At 41.7% G+C, this 14,681-nt stretch overlaps 1 protein-coding gene across 6 annotated transcripts in view; it reads right to left on the reverse strand.

Annotated features, from left to right (window-relative positions):
- The window catches only part of LOC101143038 (WASH complex subunit 2A), a 65,210-nt gene that overhangs the window by 43,961 nt on the left and 6,568 nt on the right, over positions 1–14,681 (reverse strand). For all 6 annotated transcript variants that reach the window (XM_063709748.1, XM_031006426.3, XM_063709751.1 and 3 more), the window contains exons 4-8: positions 10,287–10,349; positions 8,091–8,264; positions 4,830–4,923; positions 3,436–3,497; positions 2,124–2,171 (exon numbers count right to left, since the gene is read on the reverse strand). In XM_063709748.1, coding sequence (XP_063565818.1) covers positions 2,124–2,171; positions 3,436–3,497; positions 4,830–4,923; positions 8,091–8,264; positions 10,287–10,349 — 441 coding nt within the window. The remainder of the gene's footprint in view (positions 1–2,123; positions 2,172–3,435; positions 3,498–4,829; positions 4,924–8,090; positions 8,265–10,286; positions 10,350–14,681) is intronic.

Genomic DNA, 14,681 nt, shown 5'->3' on the forward strand with positions numbered 1-14,681 from the left:
GTATAATTAAAAAAATTTTTTTTCAATGTTTGAATCAATGAACTGTGCCAGGCATGTTACTAAAAGCACTTTATTATCTAATTTAATCCTTACAACTTTGAGGTTAGCTGCAGCACACAAAACCAACCTGTTGCATAAGCTAGTGCTTTTACTCACTATACTGTACTGTTTTTGAAAAACTGTTTGTGGCCAGGCGTGGTGGCTCACGCCTGTAATCCCAACACTTTGGGAAGCTGAGGCAGGCGGATCACCTGAGGTCAGGAGTTCAAGACCAGCCGCGCCAACATGGTGATACCCCATCTCCACTAAAAATACAAAAACTAGCTGGGCATGGTGGCACATGCCTATAATCCCAGCTACTTGGGAGGCTGAGGCATGAGAATCACTTGAACCGAGGAGGTGGAGGTTGTAGTGAACCAAGATCGTGCCACTGCACTCCAGCCTGGGAAACAGAGAGAGACTCTGTCTCAGGAAAAAAAAAAAAAAAGGAAAGAAAAACTGTTTGCATTTACAGATCTTAATAGGAAATTCCATAGAAACAAATATCCTATGAAGAAAGACTGATCGTTAAAATTATAAAGATCAACCACATTTATGAATACAACCAGGCAAATACAGTAACAACCAGAAAGTATAAAATCCTTCATTTGATAGTTAAACATTTTTGTGAAAAAAATATTTCCCAGTTAAGAAATTTAAATGCAAATTTTTAACTAAAAGAAATTTAAAATAATCACCCCAGTGATGAGATTGTAGGAAAATCTACATGCATAATACTTAATTTAGAATGTCCACCAGACACTAAGAGTTATTAACATAACTCTATACCACCTCATTCTGAAGAAACAGTTCACCGAAGCAAAGGATTTCGATATATGAAAATATTGGCTGGGCGTGGTGGCTCATACCTGCAATCCCAGTACTCTGGGAGGGCGAAGTGGGCGGTTTGCCTGAGCTCAAGACCAGCCTGGGAAACATGGGAAGACCCTGACTCCACTAAAAATACAAAAAATTAGCCGGGCATGGTGCCACACACCCATAGTCCCAGCTACTCAGGGAGGCGGAGGCATGAGAATCGCTTGAACCCTGTAGGCGGAGATTACATTGAGCTGAGATCACACCACTGCACTCCAGCCTAGGCAACAGAGCGAGACTCTGTCTCAAAAAAAAGAAAAGAAAATATTGAATACATTATTACATCAAAAATACAACTCTAGAAATAAACTCTTTCCCTTATACATTTAGAGACTATGACAGTATCATACTCAGTATGTTTAAAAGTATAGAAGTTTACAATGCAAACTGCAAAGGCTATTTAAAATAAGGAGGCCAGGCATGGTGGCTCATGCCTGTAATCCCAGCATTTTGGGAGGCCAAGGTGGGTGGATTACCTGAGGTCAGGAGCTCGAGACCAGCCTGGCCAACATGGTGAAACCCCATCTCTACTAAAAATACAAAAAAAATTAGCTGAGCATGGTGGTGGGCACCTGTAATGCCAGCTACTCAGGAGGCTGAGGCAGAAGAATTATTTGAACCCAGGAGGCAGAGGTTGCAGTGAGCTGAGATCACGCCACTGCACTCCAGCCTGGACAACAAGAGCAAAACTCCATCTCAAAAAAATAATAATAATAAATAAGGACACATTTATAAAATGTTAACATAAAATGGCAGAAAATGAACGATGCACACTATGAAAAGAATACACCTTTAGATATTCAAAAATTAAGATAACCGTGCTAAGACAGTAGGGTAAGAAGTTTTCATCTTGTGAATACTCAATAATGTTACTGCTAGATTGTCTCCAATTTTAAAACAGAAGAGGGACTCATGCAAAGTAGTTCAGTTTGGGTAACTGAGTCTTCTTTTAGAGGCTTTGTTTTCCAATTGTGTTTTTCACTTCTTTGAAACTTCTTTTCTAAGAAAAATAAACTATAAAGCAAAATTGGAAAAAATATATACAAAGGAGGTAGTTAGCCTAAATACATGAAATGCTTAAAGGAAAATAAATTGTATACATGAAAAAATCCTCACTTGGTCATAAATCATTCCAAAGTAATTTTAGTATATATACTATGCTTCAATTAAAATGTACAAACAAAGTCATTTCAATACATGAGCCTTACCCGGTTTTGTTCATTGTCACTGTGATGGGCAAAATCTTCATCTGACTCCTTTATGGGGAAGAAAAGGCTTTGTTGTTAAATGGGCTTTACTTAGAAGCACAGAAATGATTGCAGGTCTAAGTCTCTGGGGCAGGCTGATTCTATGTCAAGTGGAGAAAAAGCTCTGACACTCAGTCTCTTTGTACTGACTACTGGTCACCTTAAGTATCAAGGTGCAGATAAGCTGGATAGCTGGCAATATTGTGAAGGGTTGTTCCAGTTAACATGTAATTTTTGTGGTTCACTTAAATGCCTCTAACAATTTGTTCACATCACCTGCACTTTCAACTCCTGCCTTTGGATTTAAAGTAAGAGTTGCACATTTAACTAACTAAATTACTGAAAGTCAGTTTGTGTTATTTTACATTTTGGACTATACTGTCTCTATTTCCTCTCATTAGGATAACTACTTCATTAGGCCCAAGAAGGGGACATGAATAGTTGCTACGAGCAACTATTGATGAAGTGCAACATCGGTGGCTAAAAGCAAGGGATTCCCCTAATGAGCACTGCTTTTGTTACATGAAAGTTACTTAAGAAAAGCTCATTTCCTGCTGTCAGGTTTTTCTTTGGAGGACTGGAAGAAAGGCGGGCAGGGAGAGTGCAGAAAGGGGGACCAACCAGAAGAGAAAAGCACATACACAACACTGTCTCCTTTCGGAAATCCCATACTCGAGGACTCTCCTGCAACATGGCTGTGTCCTTTGCAATAACGAACATCCCATCTAAAGAACAACTACAGATTCAACTGTAGTCAAGGCCCACAGACTCAAACTCTAGACAAGGAAATGAAATTATGCTCTGTGGATATGAAAGCGCTAGCGGCAGCAGCAAAATAGAATGTTAAGTGGTGGCTTTTGGCATATCCTGCTCTAGGTTTTATAGTTTACAAAAGTTCTAAATGTAGATTTTTTCCCTTAGAATTATTCAAAGACAGAATATACTCAAAGACTATATCCCAGGCAGAGATTCCACCAAAACATCTAAGCTGCCCTTCTCAAAAATATATTGGGTGAAAGAGATATTTGGTGGCAAGGTGGGAAAGAGGATAATAGTGGAAGAGATGAAAGCAGCTTTCCCTATTATTATACATAAGGCAAAAAGGAAATCTAACCCTTGGGGAAAAAAACTCAGAATGTGGCTTCTATCACTGTTAAAAGCCTTATGGAAGCAGATTACGAATTCACAGTTATGCTATTTACTTAGCCTGCTAGGCCCATCTTAAATTAAGCTTGCTGCCCACCGTGACCTGGTCATACCAAACAGCCCTTACCTCCTCTTCTTTCTCTTCCTCAGTGTCCACAATACTGCCACGATCACTGCCTACAGAGCCTTCTGTGGAGAAGAGAGATAAGGGTCACCACACCAATATTCACAAGAAAATGTCCTTAGCTCACAATCACAAACCACCATACAACAGCATCACAGAGATCTTGATAAAACCATCTATACCCACTTACTGGAATTGAAAGTGTCATTATGGTGAGGAATTACATATTTATGTAGTTTTGAAGTATCTCTCCCCCAAAAAATTATTCATTACAAATAAAAAAAAAACTTGCTTGTACTCTTTAAAAATGTCAGGGTCATAAAAAGCAAAGAAAGGCTGAGAAATGGCATCAGATTAAAAGATAACTGAAGATTCGACAACCAAATGTGGTGGCTGGTCCTGGATTGAGTCCCGGACCAGAGAACAAAAGAGAGAGACTGTAAAGGGTGTCACTGGGACAAACGGCAAAATGTGAACATAGCAGCAGATTGGATAATACCCTTATGTCCAGGAAAATATCCTGGCTTTGTAATTCTACTGTGATTACACAAGAGATGTCCTTGTTCTTAGAAAACACACACAGAGGATCACCTGAGGTCAGGCGTTCGAGACCAACCTGCCCAACATGGTAAAACCCCATCTCTACTAAAAATACAAAAAGTAGCCAGGTGTGGCAGTGGGCACCTGTAATCCCAGCTACTCAGGAGGCTGAGATAGGAGAATTGCTTGAACCCAGGAGGTGGAGGTTGCAGTGAGCCGAGATCGTGCCATTGCATTCCAGCCTGGGTGACCAGAGAGAAACTCCGGCTCAAAAAAAAAGAAAGAAAGAAAAAGAGCCGGGCACGGTGGCTCATGCTTGTAATCCTAGCACTTTGGGAGGCCAAGGCGGGCAGATCATGAGGTCAGGAATTCGAGACCAGCCTGGACAATATGGTGAAACCCCGTCTCTACTAAAAATACAAAAATTGGCCAGGTGTGGTGGTGCACGCCTGTGGTCCCAGCTACTCAGGAGGCTGAGGCAGAAAAATCGCTTAAATCCGGGAGGCGGAGGTTGCAGTGAGCTGAGATCGCACCACTGCACTCCAGCCTGGGCCACAGAGCGAGACTCTGTCTCAAAAAAAGAAAAAGACAAAGAAAAGAAAAAAAGAAAACACACAGAGAAACATTTAGAAGTAACAGGGCATGAGCATGATGTCTCCCAAATAGGCTCAAGACAAAATATTACGTATATGTAGAGAACAATCAAACAAATGTGGTGAAATGTTAACTGGTAAACCCAGGTGAAGGGTATATGAGAGTTCTTTGAACTATTCTTGAAACTTTAATGTAAAATTTGAAATTATTTTAAAATAAAAAAGAAATGTTAAGGAACAAAATTATTTGGTGAAGAAAAGTACCTTCACTGGACAGCTCTCCAAGACCTACATCTTCTTGTTCCATGAACAGCTTTGACCCAATGAGATATGGTAAAGGACGATCAATGTATAGATCCTGTACATCATGAAAGGAATAGGCTGTCAAACATTTCAGTTGAAAACAAACTTACATGTGCCACCTGATACCCTGTTCCATCTGACTATCCCAAACAAGCTACATAACGAAGGTGGAGAATAAGAAACACAGCAGGACTAAAAGTTAAAAAAAAAAATTCTTTTTTTCACTGATTTTTGTAAAAGTCAAATCCTAGGTAAAGATGTCAGGGTAAGGCCAGGCACCATGGCTCACGCCTGTAATCCTAGCACTTTGGGAAGCCAAGGCAGGTGGATCACTTGAGGTCAGGAGTTTGAGACCAGCCTGACCAACGTGGTGAAACCCCGTCTCTACTAAAAATCCAAAAAAATTAGTGGGACATGGTGGCGGGTAACTGTCATCCTAGCTACTCGGGAGGCTGAGGCAGGAGAATCACTTGAACCCAGGAAACAGTGTTGCAGTGAGCTGAGATTGCACTACTGCACTCCAGCCTGGGCAAAAAGAGCAAAACTCCATCTCAAAAAAAAAAAAAAAAAAAAAGATGCCAAAGTAAAGCTGTATCACACAGAATCTCCCTCCCCAAGGGCCTAATTAACAAAATTTAACAAAAATGGCAAAAGCCTACCAAAAGTTTATCAGCAGCAAGCAAACAGGGAAAAGGGTACAACCTCCTAGTATAAGGTCCAAGAAGAGGAGGACCAAGGAAAGAAACTGAACATTCTGGTGAGCTGTCCTCTAAAAAGCAGTACTAATGAGACATAATATATCTACATATTTTAATATAAAAATAGATTAGGCCGGGCACAGTGGCTCATGCCTGTAATCCCAGCACTTTGGGAGGCTGAGGCAGGTGGATCACTTGAGGTCAGGAGTTTGAGACCAGCCTGGCCAACGTGGTGAAACCCAATATCTACCGAAAATACAAAAAATTAGCTGGCTGTGGTGGTGCACACCTATAACCCCATTTACTCAGGAGACTAAGACAGGAGAATCTCTTGAACCCAGGAGGTGGAGGTTGCAGTGAGCCAACATCACATCACTCCACTCCAGCCTGGGCAACAAGAGCGAAACTCTATCTCAAAATAAATAAATAAATAAATAAATAAATAAATAAATAAATAAATAAGATTATAACTCAATAAACAGAAGAACAATACCCCCTAGTGGTTCCACACTGTCGAATTTAGAAAAGTGAAGTTGGTAAAATAAGACCAGATGAGAAAACAGAGTGAGGGCAGGAGACTGTGGCCCCAACAGCACATGCTGGAGATCTGCCCATGTCAGCCGTCTACTCCTGTCAGTCCCACACCACACACACATTAAAAATTTAGGGTCAGTCGGTTGCAGTAGCTCCCACCTGTAATCCCAGCACTTTTGGGAGGGCGAGGTGGGTGGATCACTTGAGGTCAGGAGTTCAAGACCAGCCTGGTCACCATGGTGAAACCCCGTCTCTACTAAAAAATACAAAAATTAGCCAGGTGTCATGTTACATGCCTGTAATCCCAGCTACTTGGAAGGCTGAGGCAGGAGAATTGCTTGAACCCAGGAGACAGAAGCTGCAGTGAGCCGAGATTGCGCCACTCCAGCCTGGGCAACAAGAGTGAAACTCTGTCTCAAAAAAAAAAAAAAATAGGGTCAAGAAAGTGCTCCACCCTTGCACAGCCTCCTACCTCCACTGCTGAAGGAAATGCTGCCCTGTCCCCTGTGAGGCATTGCCCTTTGGCAATGATATCTCTTCCTTGTCAAAGGACTCTGGGGCAGGGGAGAATAATTCTGATGTTTCACACAACAACAGAAAGATTGGGAAGGTTAATGTAAAGGTTCAACGACGTCACAGCAACCAATGGAGCATAAGGCAAAGACAGCGTTAACTTGGACTAATTCTCACTGACTCAGAAGACATCCCCAAATCCTCCTACAAAAGAAAAGCGTACCTCCACAACTTTCTCTGCAAGGGGAAAAAAAAAGAGAGAAAGTGCTGTGTGTCTTGGAAGTATCAAGTGTGGTCCAGGTAATCCATTTCCCAGAGTCCACTGCTGACTTTTAAAGGCATACAGTGAAAATCCAAGCAGCAAGTGTACCGGTCAGTGCCAAATGATCTGCCTCAATTTGGTGTGACTCAGCAAAGCTCAAACTGGAAGAGAAATGTGCAGCTACAGAATGACTAGAAGAGTGGTTCAGGCTGGGTGCGGTGGCTCATGTCTGTAATCCCAGCACTTTGGGAGGCTAAGGCAGGGAGATCACCTGAGGTCGGGAGTTCGAGACCAGCCTGGCCAACATGGTGAAACCCTGTCTATACTAAAAATACAAAAATTAGCTGGGTGTGGTGGTGGGCGCCTGTAATCCCAGCTACTCGGGAGGCTGGGGCAGGAGAATTGCTTGAACCCAGGAGGCAGAGGTTGCAGTGAGCCAACATCGTGCCACGCACTCCAGCCTGGAGGACAGAGTGAAACTCTGTCTCAAAAAAAAAAAAAAAGGGTTTGGTTCTGTGGCATGTTTTAATTCGGAAGGCCTTGTGTGTCACAAGGCCTCTTTCTATAAATCACTGTGGTAACTTTCTGTGTTCACTACCGAGAGACTCTGTGTCACCCCAGTTGTCTCTTTGAACAATGTGGGAGAAAGTCTGTCAAGCAACCAACACTCACTAGGCTATGAGGGAGCCTGGACATGAATGCTCACATCAGCTTCATTTGTATTTAATAATTGCCCAAACCGGAAACAACCCAAATGCATTTCAGTTCTTCTGCAGTCTTCCTTAGCCCAAGCTACATAATTTCAGGTTCCCAACACTCTCTGTCTCTTTTGAGCCTCCCCACCCTTCAAACCCCAATTCAAATATCATCTTTGCCCCAAAATTCCAGCTGGAAGTCAATTCTCTCTCAGGGCATTTACAATGGTTACTCGTATGAATGTCTCCTCTCTCCCACCAGACTGCAACACACACCTCGAGAGTAGAGGCCATGCTCTGCATCTTTGCACCCCCAACTTGACAAGTACTCCACAAGTACCTCACAAGTACTCCATCAGTGCTCAGGTAAAGCGAGTCTTTCTGGTGGAGTCAATGTGAGACTACTAAGTGACATACTCACTTCCCAGAGGTTAAGTCCATGACTTACTAATCATGTGCCCAATTAAAGTAGCCCAAACATAATAGTTGTGCAATAAATATTTAAGTTGAATGTCTTCACCTTTGGTTCAAGGATCAGTTCCACCCGCCCATTAGCATCATCTTCCTCAGAGTCTGAGTTTCCTGCTTTGATATCAAGTTGCTCAAAGGCACTGTCCAATACTTGTAAGCCATAGTTCACAGCCTCCTGGACTTTAGGAATGAGATCTACTTCTTTCTGCTCTCGTGTCTTCTCCTACAAAATAAATACCACGCAGTATGGGTCTCCAATATACTGATACTGCCCCAAGAGAATACTGTGAATGTTCTCTAAAGCCTAGCCTCAAGCTCCAAAAAAACTTATTAAAAATGTTAAAAAAGTCAAATTCTGCTGAATACCTTGACACAGACTTTGGAGTAAGACTGCAAGTTTTAAATCCCAAGTTTGCCCCTTTCTGGACATGCATCAAACTACCTAAGGTTCCAGAGCTCAAGGGTCATCGTCTACAAAAGCAGAGGTACAACTAGTGTGTGGAGAAGTATCCCAACAATGAATGCACGCCATTTCCCCACTGCTGGAGGGCCTAGACTCTCAGACTCACCATGACTATCCCACGAGCCCTGGTTATCCCTTGGGTAATTTTAGGTGTTAAGACTTAGAAGGAAGGTCACAGAGGTCTCATTTTTCAATTACAGTTTAAAGAGACAAAAAAAAAAAAAAAAAAACTGGACAATTACAATTATTTTATAAATCTGTTCTACATCAAAAGGGGGTCATTTTCATCTCTGGTCTATTCTGTGTATACCCTACAACAATGCCCCACTCAAGAAAAAAGGTTTGTTCATATCACCAACAGGCTGAGAATCTCCCTCAGGTGTCTTCTTCCTGCAACAGCAGCTCTCAATGGCAGTCCCCGCAGACACAAGTGTGCCATTGTGAGAAATACCGAAAAATATTTAGTGTCATTCCCCACCCCCCACAAATATTCTTGAAGGAACCAAACCACACAGTGTTGTTCTGAGGGCCAAAGGCAAAAAAAATCCTACAAGCATTTTAGTCTTTTATCTCAAGTACTGAAGTCTTTCTAACTGAACTTTTTTGTCTTGGTTGTGTATTTTTCTATTTGGATATGCTTGATTCTGAGTTAAATAGCTAATATTGTACTGAGTTTGTGAAAATGTGTATGAAATATATAGCAGTTTTTAAAAATAGTACACTAAATACCTATCACCTTCAAATTAAACCCTGAATTGGTATAACCAGATACTACTGCACTTAAATGGCTAGCAAATCCTTAAGTTCTATTAAAAATAAAATAACCTGCTGGGCACAGTAGCTCACGCCTGTAATCCTAGCACTTTGGGAGGCCAAGGCTGGCGGATCATTTGAGGTCAGGAGTTTGAGACGAGCCTGGCCAACATGGCGAAACCCCATCTCTACAATAAATACAAAAAAATTAGCCAGGCGTGGTGGCACATGCCTGTAGTCCCAGCTACTCGGGAAGCTGAGCCAGGAGAATCACTTGCACCCAGGAGGCAGAGGTTGCAGTGAGCTGATATCGTGCCGCTGCACTCCAGCCTGGGTGACAGAGTGAAACTCCATCTCAAAATAAAAAAATTTTTTAAATAAAAAATAAAATAACTTTTTTTTTTAAATGCTGGCAACAGGCAGAACTATAGCTGGTTTCGAATACCCTTTTCCTAGTCTAACAGCTTCATCTGTTACAAATAATAATTGCTGACAAAGCGCCAACCTTTACAGGTGATCCATATTTTCTGAATAAATGAGAACAAAATCAAAGCTACTCCAATAATAAACTTATTCACAGTCCACGTGCCTTCCTGAGTGGAAGAAAAAGAAATCTCTGCTGGAGTGCTAAGAAGTCAGTGTGACCCAGAACCTCTTAGCTATGTTTTGGGCTCTGGTGTGAGAAGATCTCAGGAAGAAGGCTGGTCCATCTGTAACTCAGGAAGCCACAGGAAAAAAATGACCTCTGTGACCCTCCAAATCTGTAATATGTACTATCTGGCCCTTTACAAAAGAAGTTTGCTGACTTCTACTCTATTCTTATACCAGAATTCAAGGATTTGATCTCTGTATTAGTTAATACACTACATTTCAGAAACAAAAGAAAGAATCCCCTCTTGGGCTGCTGTCAGGAGCAGTCCCTCCCTTTCCCAAACCCGCCCACCATCCCCCAGTTCCCACATAACACATTGATCTCCACCACACTCTTCAAAGTCAGAAACTCAGCTAAGAGTGATTTTATACAAGTACCTGCTCTGTTTTTTCTGCCTCAGCCTTGAGTACTGGCTCCTCCACTTCTTCATCGTATACACGCTAAATGTGGAAGCAAACTCAATGTTAAAAGGTCAACACGTCATTGGAAATAAATCACAGTATAAGAATTCAACACACAGCAACTAAGGACAAAGATGGGGAAGGAAATGGTTATTCAGCAAAGGGCTGAGACCACTACCAGGTGGGTGTCCGTAACAGTGGGTCACGGACAAACAGCAAAGAATAGTCCATTCACCAAAAAAAAAAAAAAAATTATTAAATGCAAATGACTAGGAAACATGATGAAACTTTAACCTCGTTATAAACCAAGAGTTGCAAAAACAGTAAGATATCAGTTTTCACACCTTTTCATTGAACCTAATAATGTTGATGGGCAATGATACAGTATTCTGACTCCAGGTTATGGAGAATGTCAACTGATGTAATTTATCAACTAGGAAACTAGAACTTCAGGATTTTGAACAAGGAAAATAGTAAAGGCAAAACTTATTTTCATTCAGTTGCTTAAAATGGCTGATAAATTTTTATTATCCCATTTGTATGAAAGCAGAGAGAAAAATCTACCACTGACTTGCCAGAAAGGCTGGGCATTTGACTAACCCTGACAGCATGGGTAGGCAAGACTCTCTTTTCCAGAAAAGACCCACTGCTCTGCCAGATCACTGTGATTCTTGGTTTTTAAAATCATTTTTATGTTTTAAAAACTACCGAAGTACAACATGCTTGTTATAAAAAGTCAATATAGGCCAGGTGCGGTGGCTCACGCCTGTAAGGCCAGCACTCTCTGAGACCGAGGCAAGGGGATCACTTGAGCTCAGGAGTTCAAGATCAGCCTGGGCAATATAGTGAGACCTCATCTCTACAAAAAATACAAAAATTAGCCAGGTATGGTGGTGTGCACCTGTAATTCCAGCTACTTGTGGGGCTGAGTCAGGAGGAACTCTTGAGCTTGGGAGGTAAAGGCTGCAGTGAGCCCTGATTGCACCACTGCACTGCAGCTTGGGTGAAAAAGTGAGACCCTATCTCAAAAATAAAATGAAATGAAATTAAAATTTTTTAAAAAGAAAGAAATAAGAAGTCAATATAAATGAACTGATGAAAATCTTCTGGCATTAGACAGTGGCCGTGATTATAAAACTTTGAGTACAGTAAAAACCACCAAACTGTATACTTTTTAAAGGACTGAATTTTATGGTATGTGAATTCTATCTCAATTTTTAAAATTTTATGTCAATATAAAGGCACATGTAAAAGAGATGTATTTTAAAATAGTTCCCTCCCTATCCCCAACCTGATCCTTGGAATACCCAATTTAAGCCTGGTGTGTATGCTCATTTCCTGAGGCTCTGAACACAATATAAGCTAACACGTGCATATATTTAGAGCTCTCCTACCCTTCCTGCTTATTTATTTATTTATTTAGAGACAGAGTCTAGCTCTGTCACCCAGGCTGGAGTGCAGTGGCAGGATCTTGGCTCACTGCAACCTCCACCTCCCAGGCTCAAATGATTCTCTTGCCTCAGCCTCCCGAGTAGTTGGGATTACAGGCGTGCACCACCACACCCGGCGAATTTGTTTTTGCCCTTTTTTTTTTTTTGAGATGGAGTCTCACTCTGTTGCCAAGGCTGGAGTGCAGTGGTGCGATCTCGGCTCACTGCAAGCTCTGCCTCCTGGGTTCACGCCATTCTCCTGCCTCAGCCTCCCGAGTAGCTGGGACTACAGGTGCCTGCCACCATGCCCAGCTAATTTTTTTTGTATTTTTAGTAGATATGGGGTTTCACCATGTTAACCAGGATGGTCTCAATCTGACCTCGTGATTCGCCCACCTCGGCCTCCCAAAGTGCTGGGATTACAGGTGTGAGCCACCATGCCCAGCCTGCATTTTTTTTTTTTTTAGTAGAGATGGGTTTTCACCATGTTGGCCAGGCTGGTCTCAAACTCCTTGACCTCAAGTGATCCATCGGCCTTGGCCTCCCAAAGTGCTGGGATTACAGGTGTGAGCCATTGTGCCCGGCTGAAACTGATTATTTATTTATTACTTATTATTTATTTATATACCTAGAGAGGGATTTTACCTAGAGAGGGAATAAATAAATCTTAATAGTCATTCCCAGATTCTATGCACAAATGTGTAGAATTCCCTGTCACTAGCAGCGTACTCAAGAGCCCCTTACCCAAACCTTTGCCAGCAATGGCTCCTGTCCACCCATCTTTAAGTATCTGCCAATCTGATCAAACAATGTTGTTTTTAAACGATCATATCCTCTGACCCAAAATTCTACTTCTTGAAATTTAGCTCCCATGAAAATTATCATAAACGCAAACATCAGAATGTTCATGGTATCATGATTTCCAGCAGAAAGTCACAAATACCAAATTTATAATTCTATGCAATTCCAATCAAACGCTAATAAAATATTCTGTGGCACAATATAGTAAGATAATCCTGCTGGGGGCAGTGGCTCACGACTGTAATCCCAGCACTTTGGGAGGCTCACGCCTGTAATCCCAGCACTTTGGGAGGCTCATGCCTGTAATCCCAGCACTTTGGGAGGCTCATGCCTGTAATCCCAGCACTTTGGGAGGCTCATGCCTGTAATCCCAGCACTTTGGGAGGCTCATGCCTGTAATCCCAGCACTTTGGGATCACCTGCGGTCAGGAGTTTGAGACCAGCCTGGCCCACATGGCAAAACCCCATCTTTACTAAAAATATAAAAATTAGCTTGATGTGGTGGCCGGTGCCTGTAATCCCAGCTACTCAGGAGGCTGAGGCAGGAGAATCGCTTAAACTTGGGAGGCAGAGGTTGCAGTGAGCCGAGATTGCGCAATTGCACTCCAGTCTGAGCAACAAGACTGAAACTCTATTTCAAAAAAATAAATAAATAAGTAAAAGATAATCCTCAAATTCACACAGAAAAGTAAAAAGCCAAAGATTGATAACCATGACAATTCTGAATAAAAAGAGATTATGGGGACTTGCCCTAATAAGACATTAGAAATCTGCAGTATTTAAGATTATGATACTGGCAAACAGCAGAGAAACAAAACAAACAGCAGAGGGCAGAAACAGACCCACAATTCCATGGAGGCCTGATTTTATTTTCACATAAACACACACAAACATTCATACATAATAGTTAATGAAGAAAAGAACAACTACACAATAAAGGTTATCTATAAGGGATAAAAATGAAATCCCTCTCTAGGTAAAAAGAATAAAAAGTTGGCCAAGCATGGTGGCGAACACCTGTGGTCCTAGCCAGCTATTCAGGAGGCTGAGATGGGAGGATGGCTTGAGCCCAGGAGTTTGAGGCTGCAGTGAGCTGTCTGCACCACTGAACTCTAGCCTGGGCAACAGAGGGAGATCCTGTCTCAAAAACAAAAAAAGAATAAAAAGGCAGAGATACCAAGGAATCCCCACCCAAAATGATTAGAGTTAAGGACGAATATGGTGGGTAGGCACCTTTGAAGCAAATGTGGCAAAATACAAAACCACTGATGCTAGGTGCTACATTTTCTTAGCACTTGTGGTTTCTCTCTGAACTTTTCTATTTATTTATGAAACATTTATGAAATTTATGAAACATTTCATAAATAACATTTAATATTAGATTATTAAATAAATTATGATACAGTTTAAGAACAAAAAAATTAAACTCACAAAAGTCTCAAAGATGGGTTAAATAAGTTCACATTAAGAAAAAAAGTAGGCTGCAAATGTAAATACACACACACACACACACACACACACACACACACAGTCATCTAGAAAAGGTTAAAGTTAAAAAACAAGAACAGAAAAAAATACACTGAAAAGTTCAATGGTTGGTCAATTTGGGGTAGCTGATTTTTTGTAGGTTCAATTATTTATTTATTTATTTATTATTATTTTTTTGAGACGGAGTCTTGCTCTGTCACCCTGGCTGAAGTGCAGTGGCGGGATCTCGGCTCACTGCAAGCTCTGCCTCCCGGGTTCACGCCCTTCTCCTGCCTCAGGCTCCCGAGTAGCTGGGACTACAGGCGCCCGCCACCACGCCTGGCTAATTTTTTTGTATTTTTTAGTAAAGACGGAACTTCACCGTGTTAGTCAGGATGGTCTCAATCTCCTGACCTCGTGATCCGCCCACCTCGGCCTCCCAAAGTGCTACAGGCATGAGCCACCGCACCCGGCCTACTGTAGGTTCAATTCTTTTAAGCCTGATGTCTGCATGGGAAATGGACTTAGAATATATGTGCTAAACGTTGAGAGGCTCCCCTCAAGCTGAGGAAATTTCACATGATTTTTCTTTTTCTTACTTTTCCTAATTGCTTTATAAAGATCAGGGATTACTTTGGTAATTTTCAAAGTCAGGACTCCAAAAAGTTAAGTA

Source organism: Gorilla gorilla, chromosome 8 (genome assembly GCF_029281585.2).
Source record: "Gorilla gorilla gorilla isolate KB3781 chromosome 8, NHGRI_mGorGor1-v2.1_pri, whole genome shotgun sequence".
NCBI classification, from domain to species: Eukaryota; Metazoa; Chordata; class Mammalia; order Primates; family Hominidae; genus Gorilla; species Gorilla gorilla.